Source organism: Rhyacophila brunnea, unplaced genomic scaffold, assembly GCF_057557595.1.
Source record: "Rhyacophila brunnea isolate RB1 unplaced genomic scaffold, BYU_Rbru_1.0 scaffold_1, whole genome shotgun sequence".
Classification (NCBI taxonomy): Eukaryota; Metazoa; Arthropoda; class Insecta; order Trichoptera; family Rhyacophilidae; genus Rhyacophila; species Rhyacophila brunnea.
This window is the reverse complement of record NW_028232751.1, coordinates 34,393,197-34,417,676: the sequence shown is the minus strand read 5'-3', so window position 1 is coordinate 34,417,676 and position 24,480 is coordinate 34,393,197. Positions and strand designations below refer to the sequence as shown.

The following is a 24,480-nucleotide window of genomic DNA, read 5'->3' as shown; positions in this document are numbered from 1 at the left end:
TTGTCCTGGACATACCTTAAACGTTGTAGATAATCTATTTATATAATTTTGAAGCCTTATTATCCTTTATATTTATTTTAAACATTTGATGACTGCATAAAGTATTTTTACCGTACCGTTTTAAAAAAAATCGGTTAGGTACATGTTCAAACACGCGCGTTAACATCATTTTACTCCCTACTTCAATTAAAGTTTGTCAATTTATGGCTATGGCCGTATGTTGTAACTTAACCACTGGGGAATGCCAAAAGAAATGGCGTATTTCAAAAAAACACTACCTTATTCTTAGGTCAATAATTATTATAAAGCAATCATTATTCGTAGAATGTTTATCACAATTGAGTAGTCAAAGACATAGCTTATAATCAATATCTTTAGAATTATCTTCAAATGTGTTAATCTTGCCCATTTTTTGAATAATAAAATGCCTAATTCTTGTCAAATTTGGGATCACAGAGATTATCAATATAATTTTTTATCGTAAATATTTCACTATAATAATGTCGACATAAATTATACTGATGGTTTTATAAATGCGTTTAAAAATTAATAAACGTAAAAAATCTTAACATCACTGCACATTTATGTACTGAAATATGACTATATTCTAAAACATTAGAGCGAGAGGTTTAAAAGAATACTATGTTATGTAATAAAAATACTTTATGCAGTCATCCAATGTTTAAAATAAATATAAATGATAATTAGGCTTCAAAATTATATAAATAGATTATCTACAACGTTTAATGTATGTCCAGGATCATGCTTTAAAAATAGAAAAAAAGCTCGATTTGGACCCACGCTGAGCACATCTGCCCTTAAGCCTATAATAGGTAGGTATACATTATTTTTACGAAATTGAAGCAAAAAAGACCATCGGTCTATGTATGTCTACATCCTAAAGTGGGCCCCTGTCGTTAAAGTGGATGGCAGATATTCGACAGACCCCAAGAGTTCTCGGAAGGTAAAATGAAGGGTATTCTGTTTATGTTTAGAGTTTTTTTGTGTTTTTAAATAACCCCACTTGAATTATTTTATCGAGTTGTTAGCACATAATAGGTAGGTATATCTTAATACTACTGTCCATTATTGATCGGGAAGAGAGTCACCCCGGTTTTAGGATGATGCACGTATAATAGGTACATGCATACACTGTAATATCTAATTTGTACATTGATGTAATATGTATTGCAAAATGAATACCTACTTAATATCGGCCGATCAATCAGGGCCGATGAAATCGACTCATGTGACCAGTAAGTAATAATTAATTAATATCAATAAGTATTAGCCCAGCACATGCTTTGGGTAGGTACCATAATAAATATGAAGTGTATTTCGGAACATGGCACGCTATTGACACAGCATTAAGTAGGTAATAGATATCGTCAAATCATTTTTCTCAAATATTATGCCGGGTCCACACTAGCAACATGTCGCCGGCAACCTCGTTAAATTTTACGATACGTATGATAATTATCGTACAATTTCTTAAGCAATTGTGATGATTATCGTAAAATTTAACGAGGTTGCCGGCGACATGTTGCCAGTGTGGACCCGGCATTAGAATTAAGTACCTTTATAATGCTGAATTTAGAGTCCCAACATTTTCTGTTTAGATCAAAATTACGGAAGCCCACAATTACCATGATAATCAAAAATACATAATCGGTATCTCGTGCCGCAGGCGACTTTTTTACTCTTCATTTACAAATTTGTGGTGTACGGAATGTGTACAAAAGCAACATCTGTTATTAAACAAAAACTGTTGTCTTCTGATTATTTTACTTATCTGGCCTACCCGACCCGCCATGCTGGGACCCCTCCTAAGACCGGGCCCCAGGTTACAGCCCTGTCAGCCCCACCCTTGCGGGGGGGGGGGGGGTCATGGAAATTAGCTACCCACAAGTCAATCTCGCAATTTTTCCAATCAGGGGCGCATTTCGATATCAAAAGCGCACGTTTTGCCAACGATCTACAAACCTAAATGATTTTTTTTAAAACACTTTTTCAGGTTGAATAGTTTTGTCCATTCTAGTATTTTTTATTATTAATTTAGTGTAGGTACCTATTTAAAAAATGTATTCTTTCTTGGAAAACCGTGACTTGAAATAAGGACACATTTTTGAGTTTATTTGTGCAGAAAAGATACCATTCATAAGGATTTAGTCAAAAGATTAAAGAACATGGAATATAAATAATATATAATATAAGCAATAACATAAGTACTTATTTTTAAGACAGTCATGTCAGGGGGTCGAGAGAATATAATTGCATTTGAAATGGATAAGATAAACGTTACATAACGTAGGTAGGTATATATTATTTCTTATTATTACTTCTATGTAATCTCCTATATATTATTATCCTACAGCTGTGCCCGTTTTTGCGAACGATTGTGTGCCTTATTCGTCATGTCCAATAGGTTTAAATGAAAAATGCAGTAGAGAAACGTTCTTTATTCAAGTAAAAAAGTATGGAATTTGATAAATTTTGTTGCGTTTTAGGGTTTTTTAGGGTTATTTTGATTGTTTTACAATAGGTTTTCGATCGGCACGTGACTTTTTTTACAACACATATTAATTGGGGAATTTATTTTTTCAATGTGCTTGCAACACTGCACAAAGAGATTTTAAAAAATGGCCGCCGCGTATTTACGTTTTCACAACCGGTAAATATAATATTAATATTAGAAGTGATTTAATTTGTTTTAAGTTAAGTTTCTACCTACCACTCTGTTCGGCTCATCTACGTTTATGTTTTAAAACGTGTTTTCACTAATATTAAAACATTTGTGATAAACTATTCTCAAGAAAATTGATTGGATACACCGGTTCATTTGTGTTTATATTTTAAAGCGTATTTTACTAATATTAAAACTATTCTCAATCAAATTGACTGGATACACATAATATTATAAGTGATTCAAGTGTTTTGTAATGTTTCATCCGTCTGAATGTCAAGGGAAAGTTTTTAAATAACTAATTTAACACTGCACATCGACTCGATGTGTCAAAAATCCCAACTCTAAAATTAAAATATCGTCGCACTAATGAGGTAGGTACTGCAGCTGTCATTATTATTTAATTTGCACCATTCTGCTCTGCATATGAATGTTATTATTAATGTAATTTTGCATTGAACTACCTACATACAATGACATTATCAGCTGTGATATTTTGTTTTTAGTTTAAATTTTATTAGGTACCCATCGCTTTGCTTAAGATTTGTTACATATTATACTATGAATGTTGCACGATTACTGATATTCGTAGTATGTATACTAAGAGCGGAATGCAGAAACATTTGTCATAACTAAAATTTCCTTAGCAGAAAACACTATGCAGAAACACTGTCCTTAGTTAAGATCATTTTTATTGAAAATAATACCATATTTAAAAATTCTCGTTAGGTAAATTAGGTAAATTATTTTATAATCGTTAAACGATGACAAAAATATGACAACTGCATTTTATAAATGCAATAACTATAAATACATATTAATATTTAATTATAATACTCTTATGTTTCCGTTATAAGTCATTATACGTGATTCCACAGGCACCACAAGCTTTTTTTTTAACATGGTAACACTAGCATCAAGTGTCATTCTTCATCTGGTATTTTGTATTTCTGCGGGCTGGCGTAGTGCAAGTACATGCCAAACGAATTAACACTATCAATATCCATATTGAGATACATTGTCAAATGAATTTGAGTGTATGGACTGTGTTATAGACATGCGAATTTATTTTGACAGCAGCTGTCAGTGGTAAATGGTAATACAGAAGGGGGCGTGTTCATAACAAAAGTAGTCTATGGTTAAGGATTCCTTAACTCTATACTCAGGATTGTCTATAGTTAAGTCATCCTTTTCGGCGACTTATCCTTAGGAACGAAATCTTAGATTGTGCATTCCGCTCCTAGATAATAATTATAATTAAAATAAATTAAGTAAGACGCAATAGTTCAAATTATTAAATAGGTATCTTTTCGTTAAAGTTAGGCGATTGATAGCGGAATAATTATTATTATATTATGGATTGTCATGTTTCACAGGAATCTACCTTATCGACCGCTAGAAACTATGATCACACGTATATTATCTACGGTCACACCAGTACGATACCAATACGCTAAGATAGGGACTCTTAACTGATTTCATTTGATATTATATTTTTTTGACTATGTCCGATTGGAGTGGAGTTTTTATTAATAGATTTTTTTGTTTTTACGATAAATAGATAGAAGCCACTCGGTTAACCTATTCGGTCCATACTCTGACTCCAAACACACACTGAAAAGCAATATATGTATTGGTCAGGTGCAGGATTCGAACATGGCCCCACGACATTATAAGCCGACGTGTTAGCCACTCAGTCATCGTGGGCTAAAAAAACCTGACTGAATATGAACTGAAGGGTTTTTTTAGAAACCCAATCCCTAATGGAACTTCTCGGTGTCCACCCGAATTCCGAAGTGGTGTAGGTCATGGCTGGGGAGGGCTGACAGGGCTCTAGCCTGGGGGCCCGGACTGTGGGGGCCCGGCATGTCGGGTTGACCAGATAAGTGAGATAAACACACATAATAAATTAGCTTTAGTATTAAAAAAAGTCGCGTGCGGCGCTATTATATTTCATGACCATGAACATTTTCAATAATATAATTGTATATGTTGTGATACTCGACAGCTTCATTATTAAAGTAGATGTATTAAAAATCGCCAATAATTCACTGTATAAGTACCCTTAATTTGAACTAAAACACAATTTGAACAACGTTGATGTAGTGTTTCACACTGCCTTTAATATTAGCAATATGTAGGAGGCCCGCCAAATAACCTATCCCGAGGACCCGTTTCAGGATGTGGGGGTCATGGTGTAGGTACACTGAGTTCAATAGACAGAAGACCGATAAACGAGAAATTAGGCTGTGTTGTGTTGAGTAGGTTTGTGTATAAGTTTTTTTAATGCAATAATACTTTTTTTGTCAGTTTTCAATTAATATTTTGAAAAGAGCGACTACACCCACTACAGTCGGTGGTGGTGTAAATCAAAAGAACATTTTTTTTCAGTGGAATTCGGCATACATATTGTAGCTCTCTAGGTATACCAAGCGGGTAGCACAGCCGATATTATTTGAGTAATGTTTTAACATACTAGGCGCACATGTCCAGCAAGGTCGCTGTTATTCACTTCCAATCCGCCAGTCGCTGATGACACGCTCAACGGTTACCGCCACTATGCCTCCAATTTAATAAAAACTAGGAGAAACTTTACAAATATACCGCCGTGTATTGTGAAAATATGTAAAAATAGTATATGAAGAACAAAAAGAGCCTATGGAACTAATTTACATTATCCTGCTTGGGCTCCCCCCCCCTATTAAATCTTGAGAGCGCCACTGTATATACCTACCTATTCAATTCATTATTATTATCACCATCATCCTGGACCAATCAACTGTTAGATGAAGTTCTCTCCAACCTAATTCTAGAGTGCGTAGGTACATATTAATATATAACATATTTTGTGATACGTTGTATTGACTTTCAAAGTGTTGCTCAGGCTTTCCATGTAGCACCGAGAAGTACCGATCAGTGTTACATATAAAACTGTTTGAAATCGGACCCACTGAGGTAAATTATTATTTTAATGTGGTGATAAAAATAACTATTTTCACTCCTAATCGGAGCATTTCAAAGCACACAGGGTAGTTTTCACAAAACCTCTTCGGATAAATAGTTGTTGGGCATTTTTCAAACTATCAAGTGGAAACTACGCACCATCAACGCATATAATTTTTATTAGATTTTCTTCGCAATTTTATTGAAATACAACATCATGTCATTATGACGAAAAGCTGTCTGCAAGACCTAGCGAGACAGACTGGCGATCGCCAGCTGGCTCAGCTAGTATGTATTAAAACCAAATTTTGAAATATCCCAACCCACACCATATTTGCTCCCGTAGGAAGTTGTTCCGGGCAGCTAATAATATTATTATAATTTTACCTACTTTTCGTACAATGTATTATAGCTTTCATATTATTATTGTTATTGATGTATGTATTGACAAATAAGTACCTAGTAGTAGTCCATTCAGTGTTGCCAACCGTACTATAATTTTAGTACAATACTATAATTTTGAACCCGCGAAAAATGTAAAATACCTACCTACTATGTTTTTTTGCAAATATGCCAAAAATAATATAATTTTGAAGGATTCAAGACGAAAAATGTTCCTGTACTATAGTTTTTTCAGAAATACTATAATTTCTACCATTTTGTACTGCATAGAAAAAGATGGCAACACTGAGTCCATTGCTAACCATACTAGAGTGTTATTATAGTACATTTATTATATTGTGTCCTTTAATTTTCGTCTGCGTACTATGTACCTACTATATAAAACAGGTATAGTACGCCCAAAATACTATAATTTTGAATAGGTATCGGAAAAATACGCAAAAAGTACTAAAATTCGATATTTCTGTCCTATAAATTGGTAAAAAGTAATATAATTGGTGGTTGTGACTGTTCTCCCCGTCGTCAGCCTGCTGTCAGACGCAATTGTTATTAAATTCTATCACAGTGTTGCTATCTTTTTGTCATCGAAGTATAGTACGCGGTCCAAGAAATTATAGTATTTCGCCAAAAATTATAGAACGCGTTGTCATGACGTATCCTTATTTACGTACTCCATTATTTAAACACCTCTTACGACCCAAAAATGCTATCCGGCAAATTCAATATATTCCATTTTTAAACAAGTCAAGGACTTTTTTTTACCTCTTCGAGCTTTTTACACCAATTATTCATAGTAGGAAATATCGAAATTTTAGTTCTTTTGGCATATTTTTAAATGTCGAAATTAAATCGTTAACATGAAAATACATTTTTACCGATATTCAAAATTGTGGTATTTTGGACGTACTATACTTTTTTAATAGTACGCGGACCAACATGATAGTACAAGTACTATAATTATTATAGTTCGGATGGTACCACTGCATTCATTGACAGATCTGATGGCACCACGCGAGGGAGGAGAACCAGTCACAAGACCCCTATAATTTCGCAATATAAGCAAATTTGGAGAATCTGGAAAAAAATAGCTCGAAAAGCGTAAAAAAATAAATTTCTTGAATTAGTCGGTAAGCGTTTTTGGTCGAAAGAAGTACCTAAACAAAAAGGGATCAGGGAATTTCTCATATCCGGTGAGAAGCAAAAAATCTATACATTTTCAACATGACAACGCGAACTATAATTTTATCGAAATACTATAATTTATTCGACCGCGTACTATAATTCGCTGACAAAAAGATGGCAACACTGATATGGCGACCATGATAGTATGATATGATAATGGCAACACTGGGGTCGATCGAGTCGAGTGAACTGGGGTCTGAATGTGTGAATGGTTCTTTGCAAGTTATTTTGTTATTATAATTTCTAAACAACTGTGAATTACTGTATATTATTTTGTTGTCATTTACATTGATTAGCGCACACCAAATAATAATGTCGTAAACAAAGTGTCAAATCAACTAAGTGCTATCGAAATTGGATATTATTTAGATTGAATCTGTCAGAACTGACTTATATTGATTTTTGACAAAAAAATGAGCGTTATGGGTGAACCACTTACATTAGCCCGAGGTTTGTAACAAATATTTAATTCATTGATTTGTTTATTCATAATATCATTATATATGATCGAATTGTCCTAATTACATACGTATAAAACTTCCCAATTTACCACCCATGGAAGACTTCATTGTCAGACTCACCGGATCCTGGTGACCAGGATCTCGTACCTGTGACCTAAAGGCCTTCCATCTTCTTATATTTCTTTATAAGATAAGCACATTCCAGAAGGATTACACTATAAATTAAAATGCATAATAATAATATTATCATTGCTTTTAAAAAGGAAACTAAAAAAGGTTCCAAAGAGTTGTGATGAAAACTAATTCGTGGATATAGGTTATACAAATCGTAACATAAATTTCGTTTGAATTTCTTTGCATTGTACAGTCGTCATATATGGGCAGGGAACTGTTAAGTCATTGAGAAATATAGCTCTGTAAATTCTTCTTCATTTTGTGCCATCCCCTACCGAAGGTCGGCCACCATAAAGGCGATCTTCGATTTGTCGTCTGCTACCTGGAACAGTTCAGTGGAGCTGCACTTGTACCAATCATGGAGGTTCTTAAGCCACGAAATGCGGCGACGTCCTCTGCTACGCTTACCATTGATCTTTCCTTGAATGACAAGTTGGGGAATGTTGTACTTATGTCCTCTCATAATGTGGCTGAGGTACTGTAGTTTCCTGGTTTTGATACTACGTAGAACTTCTCGGTCCTTCCCCATTCGATTGAGAACTTCAACATTTGTCACCCGGTCAGCAAAGGAATTTTGAGGATGGGTCTATACAGCCACATCTCGAAAGTTTAGCATCCATACTTCCAAACCATAGAAAACAATTGAGAGAACATAACAACGTACCATACGCAGTCTCAGACCTAGGTTAAGGTCTCATTAATGCATTCGACAAATTCGAACGCATAATTTTTACTTCGCCAGCTTTCGGGAATATCTGTGTATTTAGATACAATATGATTATGAATATCTTGTACAGAAAGCATAGAATCATTTATTTTTATAGCCAATAGTACATTATCAATTAACACTTTGACTAGATCGCAATGAGATTTTTTGCGCTCAGCGATCTCAATCCTATTCTTTCGTTCTTCGGGTGTTTCCGTCATTATTTTGAAAAGTCCACCTCTTTCAAATTTTTGAATTTCGTAACAGCATCCCGGTGTACTTTTTGACTTAAATGCCTTTATAAAAGATACAACCTCCATTCAATCCACTTCTTTCCAGACGTGAATTATTCTTCTTGCAAAATTGCTGCGAAGCATATGATGCATTTGACAATGATCTGTTTCCGAATAAACAAATATATCACCAATTCTTACTTTTTGCGAATGCATTGAAGATGGCATTTCTGTTTTGAAGATTCCAGATAGCCATTCCAATTAAAATTTATCGTAGGATTTCTTCTTAATGATCACATTTGAAATATCACATCCACTCCTTTTTGATATTTTTAGGGGATAAGTTTTCTATACCTAATTAATAAGTATAATTGTACAATATACATATTATGTAAATGTGCAAGCAATCGTATTGTTCACTTGAATTGTTGCTTTCTTTTACAATATTTTTGTGTGAGGACTGTGCGGGGGATGAAAACATATGTGCGGACACATTTTGATAGGTGTGCGCGCGCACATCTTAGAGGGAACATTGCTTCTGAGTACAGGTTAAATAGTAGAGGTGACAATATACACCCCTGTCGTACACCGCGACGATGTTTTACCTCTCCACTGATTTAGTTTTCGATCTTAATATTTGCTGTTTGTTTCCAATGTTAGCTATCAGTTGAATGTCTCTTGCATTGATGCCTATCTCCTGTAAGAGTTCGAGAAGTTTAGGATGCCTAACAGTATCGAATACTTTCTCGTAATCGATGAAACACATATAAACATCAACATTAACATCTAGGCATCTTTGCACTAGAACATGGATGGGGAACCTTTTTACGTACGTGTGCCAAAATTTCCCAAATAATATTTTTTGACTGTATGACATGCCGAGCAGTTTTTCGTGGGGAAAAAATAGTTTTTAAAAATCCTGTTAAAAAAATAATGATGTTCTAGATACCACTCATAGAACATAGGACACGTAAAGCTATATCACCTTTTTTTCAATTATGCCATACATTTCGGTCCACCAATTTTGAAACTGCCTGCCAGAATTACTACTACTAGTAGCTTCACCAAGTTTTTGTTTTATATTTGGTGCGGTCATTTTTTGTGGGTAGAAATGAAATTGTTTGTTATTGTATTAATTAGTTTGGTTCTTATCGCACAAATTGACTCGAGAATTGCTCCGATCAGATGAGGCATTCTCTCGCTACAGTGGTCTCAAGCATCGTAAATCGATCAAAATTAGAGGTTCACAGTGCGGCATCCTCTGCCGCTTGATGAGGTTGGTGTGATAATATTATAATGTGACGCATAAAGTCTAAGGACCAACCTATGCAATAAAATTATATATTTACATTAAACGTAATGCTTCTTCTTGAAGAGTATTTGCCTGCTATTTTTTATACAATGCGATCTGTCATTTATTATTATTACCTATTATGGGTATTATTTTCTCTTCAAACGCGTGCCATAGGTTTGCCATCCCTGCACTAGAACATCAAGCTGAAAAGTGCTTCGCGAGCGCTCAAACCACTTCTGAAGCCAAATTGTGTGTCATCCATGTCTTCTTCGCATTTTCGAAAAATCCTATTAATAATGATTTTGAATAAAACTTTAAACATGTGGCTAATCAAATTTATTGTTCTAAACTCGCTGCACTTCTTTACATTCGCCTTTTTTGGTAGAGTAATGTATGTCGATTTCAACCAATCATCGGGAATTATGCCTGTTTCGTAAATTTTATTAAACAAATCAACGAGAATTTCTAATTGATCTTCTAATAATTTTATCATTTCGTTGTAAATATTATCAGGGCCGACAACTTTACTATTTTTAGAATTTCGTGTTGCGCTTATTTTTCTGCCCTAATTATGCCTGGGGCTTGTTCACGTTCATCAAAAGTATAGCCAATAGGTCCCCTATCATCATCAAACATATTTTCAATGATAATTAACTATTTCTTTTATTCAACGAATAATTCACAAGATTTAAGAATATATCATTCTGATTATTGAACATATATTATTTTGAAAAAAACACTTTCTGATATAAAATATATGTTTTCCAACGAATCAACTTCTTTTCTACATCTAATACAATACACCCATCTTCGTCTTTCAAGATAGTTGATAAGGTTCCTATCGTAATTCCTAATGTTTCCTTTATTTTCTTGTGCATATTAAAGGAATCGTATTTTCGTTGGAGATTTTTAATTTCTTTGCATTGGTCGGACATCCATTCTTCTTAAGCTGTACGAATTTTTCTTTTGATGGTGTTATGAATTCTCCTGTATTGAGTTTCATTTTTAATTTTCCATTTTCTTCTTTCGTCCATTAAAGACAGAATCTCATCTGTCATCCATTTTTGCTTCTGAGCTGTTGTTTTATATTCTAATTGATTATTAGATATGGATTATGGTACGTTTACATCTGACACTTATACCGTTATACTTATTTTATGTGTCGGACATAAAATTTCATTTACTGTTTACACCTGCATGGATCTGACATAAAATTCTGGTATACTTCTCGTTGAAATAAAGTCTCGACACTTTATTCAATGGCAACATTGGAATAAATATATGCGGTGTTTACATATGATATTGTAATTTATTCGGACACTTATTTTGTATACTTCTCAAAAACGTTATGTCAGTTGTCAATATGGGAATGTTAAAAAAGAAAGCAGCGAGTGTTATTATTTTAAGTCTTTTGGCAACAAAAAGGAGGAAAAATGGTCTAGATGGGTGCGGGAATGGATTCAGCGACGAGAAGAACTAGGTGCCTTCCGTTTAATGTCAGAGTTTAAAATCGAAGATCCAACTCAATTTGTGAACTTTAGTTTGCAAGATTTGACCTTTTGCCAAAAAACAAGACACACAATTCAGAAATGCGTAGAAGAACGATTAACAGTAACATTGCGATATCTAGCACTTGATCGTCATTGCATATTCAATATAATATTATCGTACCTAATACGAGTGCAGGTGTGGGCCAAAATGAATTAGGTAATACCATTTGAAGCGCATTTTTTCTTCACAGAGTGCATCAGAATTAATCGTATGTGCCGAGAACAAGCGATATTTTATTTTCGAACAAAATCCATAGAACACGGCACATCCGATTTATTTCTCATTGTCTATGATTTTTGACAGATCGCTACAGTACATTTATTAACGTAAACGTTGGGCATACATTCATGGTGTACCTATGATTATTGATTGTCCGTTGTTTTAGAAATATACATATGCAATTCACTAGGTACCTGTCAAACTACGAATATTGTGTCAGGTACTTGACATAAAAGTAGACGGTGGTCCAACTTCGGTGATATATCGCTCCAAGTTCGAACTTGTCGAAAACGCGGTGTTTACATTTGCGTATATAAGTAGATTGAATAAGTGGTAGGTGAGAGTCGACACACGCAAAATAAGTGGCAGATACAAATATACTTACTGTTTACACTTAAGTGAATATGGTGTCATACATAAATATGACGATATTAGTGTCAAATGTAAACGTACCATTAGAACACATCTTTTATCCTCCCCCACTTGTCTGTTATGTCAGAGGATGTAATTACTGAAGTTTTTATTTGTTCTATTTCTGTGTTCAGTGCACTTTTCACTTGTTGTTCGACATCAGGATCTTTCAGTTGATTAATGTCAAACGTTGGGTTGCGTGTAGTTCCCTCAGTAATCTTTTTAATCTAATTTTTTCTGTAGCTACAACAGGATTGTGGTCAGATGAGATGTCGGTTCCTGGATAAGTATTTAGTAAATATTACGCTATTTCTGTAACGATTGCGAATTAATATAGTCAATTTGATTTCTTACAATGTTATTGCCATCATCTTGTTGGGATTTCCACGTATACAATCGCCTTGCTGGAAGTTTGAATAAAGTGTTACTCACAACCATATTCTGTTCCTAATTGTCCTGTCCTGTCCAAAATTGTAGTACTCTTTCTCCTCGATCATTTCTTTATCCGAGACCAAATTCTCCTACTTGCTCACCACTTTTACCTTTACCAATCTTTGCATTGAAATCTCCTATAATCAAGGTAACTTCATTATCTTTCGTCGATTCAAGAGTTACATTCATCTGTTCATAGAAATCTTCTATAACGTCATCATCTTTATCGGCAGTCGTACACCTGTATTATATTAACGTTACCCCTTTTTCTGTAAACAATATTTGACAAATATTTTTTTTAGTTTACAGATTGTAGTGATTTTAGTTCCGAATTAGTTTGGCGGTCGTCTTTTGGTATGTCTCTAGGTAAATAATTACTCAATTAATAATTTTTTCAGATATCAAACGGTCGATAGAATTATTGGAGAAACTTCAGCAAAGCGGAGAAGTTCCTGCAACAAAGTTAGCGGCGTTACAAAAAGTGTTGCAAAGTGATTTCCTCAATGCAGTAAGGGAGGTGTATGAACATGTTTATGAGACCGTTGATATTCAAGGTAATTATAATACTAGCATCGGATGATGTTGGCCTGATTCTTTTTTTTGCACTCGTAACCTGATGTTTTGAATATGTTACAGAATTCATTCTCAAGTGAAATAATGTTTGAATTATTCTGCTGGTTAATTGAATGTAAACTTTGTTAAAAATAATGAGCATGTTATAAAATTATAATATCATTGAGAGCGTAGTTAATGTTCCCTCTCATATCCCTTGACAATGAATTCTGTAACAAATCTAAAATGTTGGGTTATGAATGGTTTTGACCTTGAAGCAAGTAACTTTTAAATATAAAAAAGAACACTACAATATAAAATTTCACTAGCGGTCATAAAATACATGCAAATAAGACATAAAACATAATGTTATAAAATTTATGTCTATTTGTTTACGCGAATAACTTAATTAAATTTAATAAGATCATTTTTTTTTTTTTAAATATTTATAATAAACATACCCTAAGTACCTAAAATATTTTTTTCTTATAATTAGCTATGTTTCTGAGGTATTTCGAATAATATACATATGTCTTTTATTACATCGTTTTTCTTAGCTCGTATTCTTATTTGCCCGGTGGTTGTTTGTCCGGTACAAATCTTGCAATCGATTTTTAACTAACTGCCCGACTAGCTAGACTACTGCTATACTAGCTATATCAGATGCCAATGCATTTTTTTAATACTTTTAGCCATCTTTAAGTAGAATTGAATTCATTTTCAGTAATTCTGTTTTGTATGAAAAGTTATTTCGACACCATTATTGGTTGCTAGGGCTCTGGGCTCCTAGCAACTAAATTATTAATATATACGTGCGTTACTATGGAAATCAATGTGACATGTCAAGTACAAATTTTTTTGATCGTTTAAGCTAGTCAAGTCAAATTTATATGGTTCAACAGAAAATTCAAAAACGTTGTATATAAAAAGTTCTTTTTATCTTGTAATTATTACATTCTTAAATCTTATGTATTATTTATTGAATAAAAAATTGTTTAATGGAAAAATTTTAGTTGGCCAATTGACATAAAAAATTGCGTGCGCCAGTAAAATGAATGTTTCTGAAGGGATGTTAATATGTTATATGTTTGGAAATCACTGTAAATTTAGAAGAACAATAATAGTAAATAATTGAATGACTTTACCTAGCACATTCTAGTTTTTGACGTCAGCCCCATCACCACATAATATTAATTTAGCCTGAAGACGTACGAAAGTCAAAACCAGTGTTGTGGATTAGCTCTGGGGTGTTCATAAACATAATACAAAGGCCCCTTTATTCGAATACAAAGGCCTCCTACATTATATCGAGCGCGACACTGGTGTCCCGTCTGAAACGGGCCTAAGTTGTGCCGTTTCAATTTAACAGTGATACCTACCCAATTAAAAATATAGTTAATGTAGATCAGACATTAACAGTATCAATTATTTTCAAGGTTCAGCGGATATAAGAGCTTCCGCAACAGCTAAGGCTACGGTAGCTGCCTTTGCTGCTTCAGAAGGCCATGCTCATCCAAGAGTAGTTGAGCTGCCAAAAACGGAAGAGGGGCTTGGCTTTAATGTTATGGGTGGAAAGGAGCAGAATTCTCCTATTTATATCTCTCGTATAATACCAGGTGGTGTGGCCGATAGACATGGAGGCCTAAAGAGAGGTGATCAGTTGCTGTCGGTTAATGGTGTTGTAAGTAACTAATTAAATAATGTGGAATTTATAACTCCTTGCCTCTATCAAACCCATGGAAGTCGAGTTCGTAGAGCGACCGCCTATGAAGCTATGGGTCGCGGGTTTTATCCTGCGGATGGACAAAATAGTGTATTTTTAATATGTGTCTGATCGAGTGTAAAGATCCCGTGGGTTGGGCGAATGGTTACTAAGCATTCCTCGTGAAAATCTATAAATATAAGCGCTGTTCTGTGTAAGCTCATATGGTCCTCTTATGAGCGAACATAGTAATTTACTTGCCTTTTTTTATACATTATAAGTCGATGTTACCATGTTCCATGCTAAGAGGATCATATGGACCTCCATGGAATGGAGGTTGTATTAACTGATTTTTGGTTTTACGAGAAATGGATGTCAGCCATTTACTCAACCTATTAGGTCCATACTCTGGGTTCAAACACACATTGGAAAGCAACATGTGAATTTTCCGGACTTGGGATTCAAACCATGGTGGACCCATGACATTATAAGCCGACACATTACTACTCGGCCATCGTGCTAATTTGTAAATAAGTTAATAAAATTTGGCTTGCCCACTGCACACGAAAGCAGTGACAGCAAATGTTTGTTTTGAAAATCTACCATCAAGTATTGAGTAAAAATAATAATTTATTCCATAAAAATATTTGACATGAAAAAAGATACATATACAGTACACTCTCAGTAATCTGCCGCTCGATTATCAGACAACTACTATAATCCACCGTTATTTTTACTGGTTGAAAGCACAAAATCAAGCTCTATAATTTGCTGGTAATCTATTTTCAAATTCAGTAGTCCGCCAAATACAAGTATACAACGCAGATGACACGGGTTTATTTTGGAAACTTCTATGTAAAACGTACATTCATTGCGAAGAAAGTAATGTACGAGGGAGGAAAGTGCCCAAAAACCACATCACAATTATGCCGTGCTCCAATGCAACCGGGACACACAAAATGAAGCTTTTGGTCATAGGGAAAGCCAGGAATCCTAAGCCATTCAAGAATATCTGCCTCACTGAACAACTTTAGTGGTTGTGTCAAGTGATTTACTGTTTAATATTCAGTTAATAAACTTAGTTTATAAATATGTTCTATAATTTAGTAAATACTTGATTTTGATTATATACCTGTTTTAATTTTTACTATATTTTGTATGTATGCACTATAATCCGCCGCTTTCACTAATTGGACACTTGTCTGGTTTTTGGGGTGGCGGATTACTGAGAGAGTACTGTACCAGTTATATAATATTATATACAGTTGAACTTGGTTATTACGAGGACGATGGGACCGACTGAATTTGCTCTTTATAAGCGTTACTCGTTATATCAGAGAAAAGATATTTTTAAATGAGCGGACACATTATACTGATGGTTTTATAAATGCGTTTAAAAATTAATAAATGTAAGAAATCTTAACACCACTGCACATTTATGTACTGAAATATGACTATATTCTAAAACATTAGAGCAAGAAGTTTAAAAGAATACTATTTTATGTAATAAAAATACTTTATGCAGTCATCAAATGTTTAAAATAAATATAAAGGATAATAAAGCTTCAAAATTATATAAATAGATTATCTACAACGTTTAAGGAATGTCCAGGATCATGCTTTGAAAATAGAAAAAATAGCTCCATTTTGACCTACGCTGAGCACGTCCGCCCTTAAGGGAACGTTCTACAGAATTGGCCTTGAGAATTGAAAATATGATTTTTTTAGGCGTGTATTTTTGAAGTAAGTATTAATAGACAATTTTGAAAAGTTTTTAAATTTCAAGTGTCAGAATTTTTAATCATTGGTAAGTATTTATATCAAAAGCGTCAGAATAAGGAGGCCAGTTTCAATGTGGAGGGTAAAATAATGTTTGAGCAAGAAATAATATTACAAAATCGGTTGTAAAACTAAATAATTATTATTTAAATTACGTGTGTCAGTAGATTAATGATATATCCATTATTATTATGATAGTTTGACAAGTAAACAACTTTAAATGGGACACAGAGCAATTTAGGGTTACCATCCTCGCACTTTAAGGATATTAGTCTATGATCGCACGCCATATTCATGAATATTCGGTACAAATAACCATCATTATGATTATTAAAAGAACACCATCTCAAAAGTATCGAAGGTGCAGCAAATAGAGCTATATGAGCACACCACAAAGGGAAGACAGATAACCTCAATTCCGATAACTTTAAACCCAAAATATAATAAGTGATCAATTGATTGATTGACAATTTACAAATATTATGGAAATAAATCTATTAAACTGTTATTGTCTAATTGAAAAAACCCGTTTTATAAATTAATTCTATTGAAAAACCTAATATGAATTTGTCTTCAATAATTGAAATTGCAAGCAAAATTACTGCAATTACAAAATAACCTAGCTTAAAGTTAAGTGTGAGTCAGTGAATTATTTCAACCTCGAAAGAAATTCTTCGACGTCTTTGGAAATTAAGAGTAAGTATAAGTATTGTATAATGGAGTGACTTTATTCCACATAATTATTGTAATTCGTCAAAATATTATTGTACCTATCGTATAACTAATAACCAAACATGGATCTTAAGATTGTACATCTGTTAAAATAAATTACAATTGCTCGTTTCATAATTTAAAATTGCTTGTGGGTACCTACATAAAAATAGAATAATAAATTAAATTATAATTCATCGCAACTACCAGGTATCGTTTTAATCACAGCTTTTTGAATTTAATGTACATATTATGTACTTGCTTGTGGATATTATATTCCTTGATAACTTGTATTATTCATAAAAACATCTAAGGACTTAATAATATCATTAATTAAATTACATAATGCCGGCGCTCCATTGGCGAGCCAAAAGTCAGAGGAGAATATCGTCCGATTTGTCTATGCTCTGCTCCTGATCAACGAACGAATAAAAAAGTCGAGCTGTCAAAAGTTAAATGTTGCGAATATCGTATTCGAATGTGTTTGTAATTTTGTGTATTTTATGTTTGTGTATCACGCATTGTCGGCCATATTTGCCGGCCTTTCTGATTGCCGTGATTTGTACACATCTTCCTTTCTGTCTCTTTTTATTCATAGAAACAAACAGTATTTTCTATTAGTTATATAAAGTTGAAAATCTGTAATAAAATAATACACAATTAAAAGATTTTGAAATAGAAAAAAACACATTTCCAAGCTTTCAGCCGTGCTCACTCATGAATTTCATTCGTTATTTAGATAAGTATGTACACATTTTGATGTTATCTTGCAAAGTAAACAGTTATCTCACCTTTACACTATAATATGTACATGCGAATGTAATGTTTTCAAATAATTGATATGGATTATATACCATCGTATTATTTTCTCGAAATCATAAACATACTATAATAGTATTTGAGTATCAACCTATGTTCAATTTGAATTTGGTTATAATAATAATATACCCGTAGATATATCAATAGTATGTTTGCTACGAAATCCACCCAAGTTATCAGTATGTACTTGCACAGGTTTGATTAAAAACTATGATGAAATTAACATTTTAACCCGGCACCTGCCTCAAAAATCGTATGACGCACCATAACTACGCATGAATTTCATTATCGTCTTTGTTCTATACTAAAAAAAGCAATAAAAAATATGTCACAGCTCCAGTCGAGAACCCAAAGCCATTAAGATAATTTCGACACACTAAAAAACCGTAATAAATCAGTTATAATATCAGAAACACTCGAACAAACGAATGCTATCCAAATTTGAAAGAACTTACCGCAAGTCGCCATTTTGTAGCAACTAGTTAGAGCTCTGCGCGGTGTGTAATATTTCGACACTTGTGCATACGTTCCCACGAATCGAGCGTTACTAATTTTCAAGTGCATATCGATAAATCACATATTAATGTCTTCGGGTTGAGTCGTAAACAAATATAAAGGGGACCCTTTTAATATATTTAAACTACACAAACACTTCACTTATTGAATATTATTGATAAATTAACACGAACTCACATATTAAAAAAAAAAACAAATACAATAATAAACCTATTTTAAAATTCTTTAGATGTGTGATATATTTTAAAGCAAGGTGACAGACATAACGCAACATCACACGTTGGGCACATATAGCGAGAGTTTTGTTTTTTTCGGATTTTTTTTAGAATTCCCGCATACGAAACATCTTCTTCTAGGCTTATCGGTATTTTGTGTCGGTAAAATGTATTCTGGCAAATGTCCCGTTGCACTTTTGGGCAATAATCGTACGGGATTATCGCTAGTTGACGCTGTCGGCTTAGGCAGGGGTGCATTTGAAATTCTCACACAATATTTGTCCACTAGTTGTTTTATTACACAGAGTTGAAAATCGCCCAATGTTTTTTTGTCAGATTTAATAAATTTATATAAATAAAAAGCATTTAATAAATATAAGTCGATCATGTGGAATGCGACCTTTTTATACCACTTGATCGATTTTCTCATACACGACAAGTTGCTAAGCATCATGTCGGACTTATCTACCGTACCCATATTTTTGTTATAATCTATAACACATTTTGGTTTTTCAATGTTTTCGCCAGTTCTATAGTTCACTTTTCCCGTTGGTCCAAATGATGCATCGTGGAGGGTGGATAGCATGTGAACATCCCTCCTATCGTGCCATTTCAGAGCCAAAAGTGGACTATTGTACTTAGCCTCGGTATCTCCCTTTTTCAGTTTGCTGAACTCTGGCATATCTTTACGATTTTTTCTCACTGTACCGCAAGCATTCGTTTTGTGAGAGTGAAGGTATTTAAAGAGCGCCGGACTCGAATACCAGTTATCACACCATAAGGTGTGACCTTTCCCGATATAGTCTTTCATTAGCGTTGTCACTACCGCACCGGAAATACCGAGATTTTCATTGTCTTGTATGTCAGTCCCTTCCCCACAATAAATTATAAAGTCAATAATATATCCTGTCATTACGTCACACATCACAAACATTTTTATTCCAAATCGATGTCTTTTGGAAGGAATGAATTGTTTAAAAATTAATCTACCCTTAAACACGATTATGCTCTCATCTATGCAAAGATTCTGATACGGTATCATCGTTTCCCTAAAAATTGTTCTTGTGTGTTCTAACAGTAATCTAATTTTAGCTAGTCTATCATTTGAGGCGGTCGCACTAGGATCAGAAAAATGAAGCATTTGTAAAATAAGTTGGTATCGATTTCTAGCCATTATTTTCCCAAAAATGTCTGCATGCAGGTAAGGATCGGTACTCCAATGTTCCTCTATCGACGTGTGCTTATTTCGAGTCATCAGCATTGATACGGCAAAAAATGTATACAACTCCGGCACTGACGTGTCTGTCCAATTGTGTGACCGCGATTTCGGTCCGAGGTCTCCCGCACTGTACGAATGGTTAAAAAATTTATTCGTTTGGTTCACTATTTCCGACATTATATTTTTATTCAAAAAATGTTCAAAGAAAAGACATTCGGGAGAGGATTCGTCCAAGTCGTTCGATGTCACGCCAGATCGACAATCATTGAATTCGTGAACTATTGGAATATACGGACCAGTTCTCCATGACCGCAAAAATTCAATTGGCTCGTCAGAGTCCGTATCGTCAACATCATGATCAGTCTCATGTTGTTCCAATTCCTCTTCCGACATGTCATAATCTGAGTCCAATTCCTCATTAGTACGCACATTTTCTTCCTCCATATTTACGCACTATAAAACTATGAAATGTTTTTAAAATGTTTAACTACAGTATTAAGAAACGCCAAATCACAGAAACCATTAAACTCACACACCATAGTTATTGATATCAGTATTAATTTTCACATTCACTAAAATGGGACACGGTAGACAGTACAAAAAGTATTTTAAAAATCGCGATAAAATAAAATCATACGTTCAATAGTTAATCATGCCAGTTTTAATGTGATAAGTACACCAGACAGCAAAAAAAGTATTTATCAACGATTGCGGTAAATATTCAACTTGTATGCGATAAATACAATCCCGCGCAATGGCCCGCTCGGTTGAAAGTCTGTCGTATACTGCGCAGTCGCGGCGCGCAGTTCAAACTGATTTCTGTCGACCGGCAAAACTTGGCCGTACGAATTGGTTCGAAACTTTGGTGATTATTTTATATTTAGAACCAATGCTTTTAAAATATGTCATAGGTGGCAGGAGAAGGACAAATCAGGCCAAATTTACGTGAAAAAATCAGTCCCGTATGATAAATATGGACGCGGTGGCATCGATTTATACACATGCGCATTGCGAATTTGGCCGATTTGTACAAGGTGTGTGACATCGGCGCCGGCCGGGTTAAAAATAATACATATATTATTTTGACAGCCCTGTTTCGACAATATCAATAATAATAATAATGTTTCTTGAAATAAAATCTCCGATGATTAGTGATTTTTGCGAAAAGATTGATTTAAATTAACGTGCTAACGACGCCGAGGTCCTTTTTATACTAAATTATGATTGAAGATCGCTTCTTCAGCCCCCTCTTAAGGTCGAAATGTTTTTAAACGATCGACACATTAGGAGTTTTAAGAAAATTTTTGACGTTATTATAGCTCGGTATATCCGATAAGTTGCTCGTTATAACAGTGAATAAATGTATGGAGAAAATCATAAACTAAAATATTAACGAATGTTTCTTCATTACATCCGAGATCTCGCTATATCCGCGATCGACTGTATTTGAAAATACACCCTAAAATACTTGTGTTTAATATATTCTAATAATATGACAATACATAATTGTTTTCTCGACATTGTACTTTTTACAGTCAGTCGAAGGAGAGAATCATGAGAAGGCAGTTGAACTCCTGAAGCAAGCTGCTGGCTCTGTGAAATTAGTTGTCCGTTACACTCCAAAAGTTCTCGAAGAAATGGAAATGAGGTTTGACAAGCAACGAGCTGCACGAAGGCGAAATAATTATTAATTTGCTATAATGTTCGAACCGTTATTCACCTGTTTTATTACTTACTGTTTATTACTATTAATTATTATTCCATTTGACATATTATAGAATTTATTCACTTGTGTTATTTGTATTATATACGTTGAGGATTACTTTTAAGAGTAAATTAATTGTAATATTATAAAATCAAATTCGCAAAACATTTTTATACTATTTGATTGTCTTATTATTATTTATTGATGGTATTATGTATCTTCACTATTTTTATTGTATCATTTCATTTTCCAGTAGCCATAAATGCATGCATATCTTTGCTGTTCAGGCATAAGTCACTGTCAGCAGAAATAAAATTTTTAGATTTTAGAGGTTCAACAAAAAACAGTGTATGAAATATCAAAATTTAATCATATTATATAAGTTTTTGATTGGATTGGCACAGGGTCTCTATTTTTCCCTTATAGTGAACTTCATCCCGATAAAGAGTATTTCCTTCTGAATCTATTGGCATATTTAACTCAAAACTGTCACATCTGTTGACTCAAACGGCGACACTATATAAATGTGGTATTTGAAAATTTATGAAAAATGGTGTATTGGATATCACGATTTTAACATATTTAACTCTGGGTGAGTTTCAGTATTATTTCCTAATAGTGGATCCTGGCCCAATTAAAAAGTATTTTCATCTTAATCCATTGGCATGTTTAACTCAAACTTTTGCCCAAACAGCGACGATGTATGTGGTCTTTGAAAATTGTGTATGAGATGTTACAATTTTATCATATTTAACTCTCTGATGGGTTTCAGTTTTTTTTGTCTTATCGTGGACAGCACCTGATTAAAGAGTATTTTCTTCTCTATTTACATATTTAATTCAAAACTGGAACCTTATCCCGATAAAGAATATTTCCTTCTGAATCTATTGGCATATTTAACTCAAAACTGTCGCTTCTTTTGACTTTTGCCATGCAATGATATAATTATGTGGTCTGAAAATTTATGAAAAATTGTGTATGAAATATTACAATTTCATCATATTTAACTCTCTGATTGGGTCAGTTTCAGTATCATTGCCTTATAGTGGATACTGGCCCGATTAAAGAGTATTTTCTTCTGAATCCATATAATTTCTATTGACTTTTGCCCTAACGGTGATGATATGTTCAAATTTATTTTATGATCTTAGACTGCCAATATTTCCATCAATTAAACTGAAAAATAAATAAATATCGACATGTAGTTTTAAATAAGTGTTTTGATGAAAATGTTGACAGTCCAACCTTTATTTTATTCTTGAATGAGAAGTGGCATCAAATGTTGGTTTCACTTTTGAAACAAGTAATTTCATTGCCTGCACTTATTTTAAAATTCCGCCAATGACAGTAGGATTGTTATATTTTTATTTATTTTGATGGCCTCATTAGATTACCAGCTGTTAGTGGCAGTTAATAAGTATAGGTAAAATCTATTGAACATGTTAATTATAGAAAATATAATGATATATGCCAAACCACAGTAGATCATGTCTAATCATATTTTTATTACTAAGGTAGAAGTGAATCTTTGTCATGTAGCACATCATCTTCAAAAAAAGTTTCACTTCTATCTCTTGCACAAAATCTAAGGCTGAAATTATAGTAGACATTTAAAAAAAACCTGGTGTTGCGTGCTGTTTTAATGTCTTTTGTGTTCGTTTAATTTGGCAGACTTTCTTTGTATGCAATGTTGTTTTTATTAAATGCCTCGTCTATCTGTTTATCTTTCCACTATAAATTCAGCCTTATTTAATAAATCAGTATAAAAATGACACCTATGTCTATATTTTATGTCTCTTCCTTTTTATTGCAAAGGACTGGTAGTGTGAATCCCAGGCGAAACTGAGATAATTTTGATGTTATTTTTTTGTATGTTATCATCGAAAACGTGTAAGGCCCTAATTTAAGTTAAATCCCATAGGATAAGTTACTCACTCACAAGTTTGAAAATTCACACAAGAGGCACTTAATTCATGAGTATATTAGATTGTAATGATTAAAATTATGTATTAATAATTAATGCAATATGTACTGAAATGTGTTTTAAGAAATAAAATGCTTAACAATTATTGTATTTTTTTTAAAACAATATCCCTATCTCATCAAATGTTTGCTGTGAAAGTATTTTGTAGAAAAAAATGATATTTTTGAAAACTTTTTTATAATCATTTTTAGTATAAACACCCACTTATTTTCAAAACTTGACTGCATTTTGTTGTACCTACCTTTGGGTCGTGGGTTTGAAACTTATACTTAAAAATGTTGTTATTTCAATGTGTTTTTGAACCAAGGAATGAGTTGGGAAAATGGCCAACAACTACTATTCCTTGTAAACAATCTGTTCATGCAACCTTCACTTTGCTTAGGAGCGAAGATGCTAATTTACTTACTTTACGTACTCTAACGGAAATACAATAAAATACATATATTACTTATATAATATTATAATATATATTATTCTTCTTTTTTATTTGTACATTATGACTCAGACATTGATACCGCCTAAAGCATGGCATCCTCAGAGGATCCAATGCCATGAGGCCTGAACCGTCAGCAGGTGGATTCTTGGAG

General features: G+C 33.6%; 1 protein-coding gene across 1 annotated transcript; it reads left to right on the top strand.

Moving 5' to 3' along the window:
• The first annotated feature begins 7,387 nt into the window (after nucleotides 1–7,387).
• veli (L27 and PDZ_signaling domain-containing protein veli) lies at nucleotides 7,388–23,978 on the top strand. Its single transcript, XM_085943454.1, has 4 exons — nucleotides 7,388–7,660; nucleotides 13,090–13,245; nucleotides 14,680–14,924; nucleotides 21,740–23,978. The coding sequence occupies exons 1-4, from the start codon at nucleotides 7,624–7,626 to the stop codon at nucleotides 21,893–21,895; spliced, it is 594 nt and encodes a 197-aa protein (XP_085799580.1). The 5' UTR covers nucleotides 7,388–7,623; the 3' UTR covers nucleotides 21,896–23,978.
• The last annotated feature ends 502 nt before the right edge of the window (nucleotides 23,979–24,480 follow it).

Bases quoted from the DNA above. Each gene is read 5' to 3' on its own strand.
- veli (XM_085943454.1), top strand. From the start codon at position 7,624: ATGAGCGTTATGGGTGAACCACTTACATTAGCCCGAG. The intron at 13,246-14,679 runs GTAATTATAATA...ATTATTTTCAAG, and splicing joins TGAGACCGTTGATATTCAAG to GTTCAGCGGATATAAGAGCT. The intron at 14,925-21,739 runs GTAAGTAACTAA...TACTTTTTACAG, and splicing joins TGCTGTCGGTTAATGGTGTT to TCAGTCGAAGGAGAGAATCA.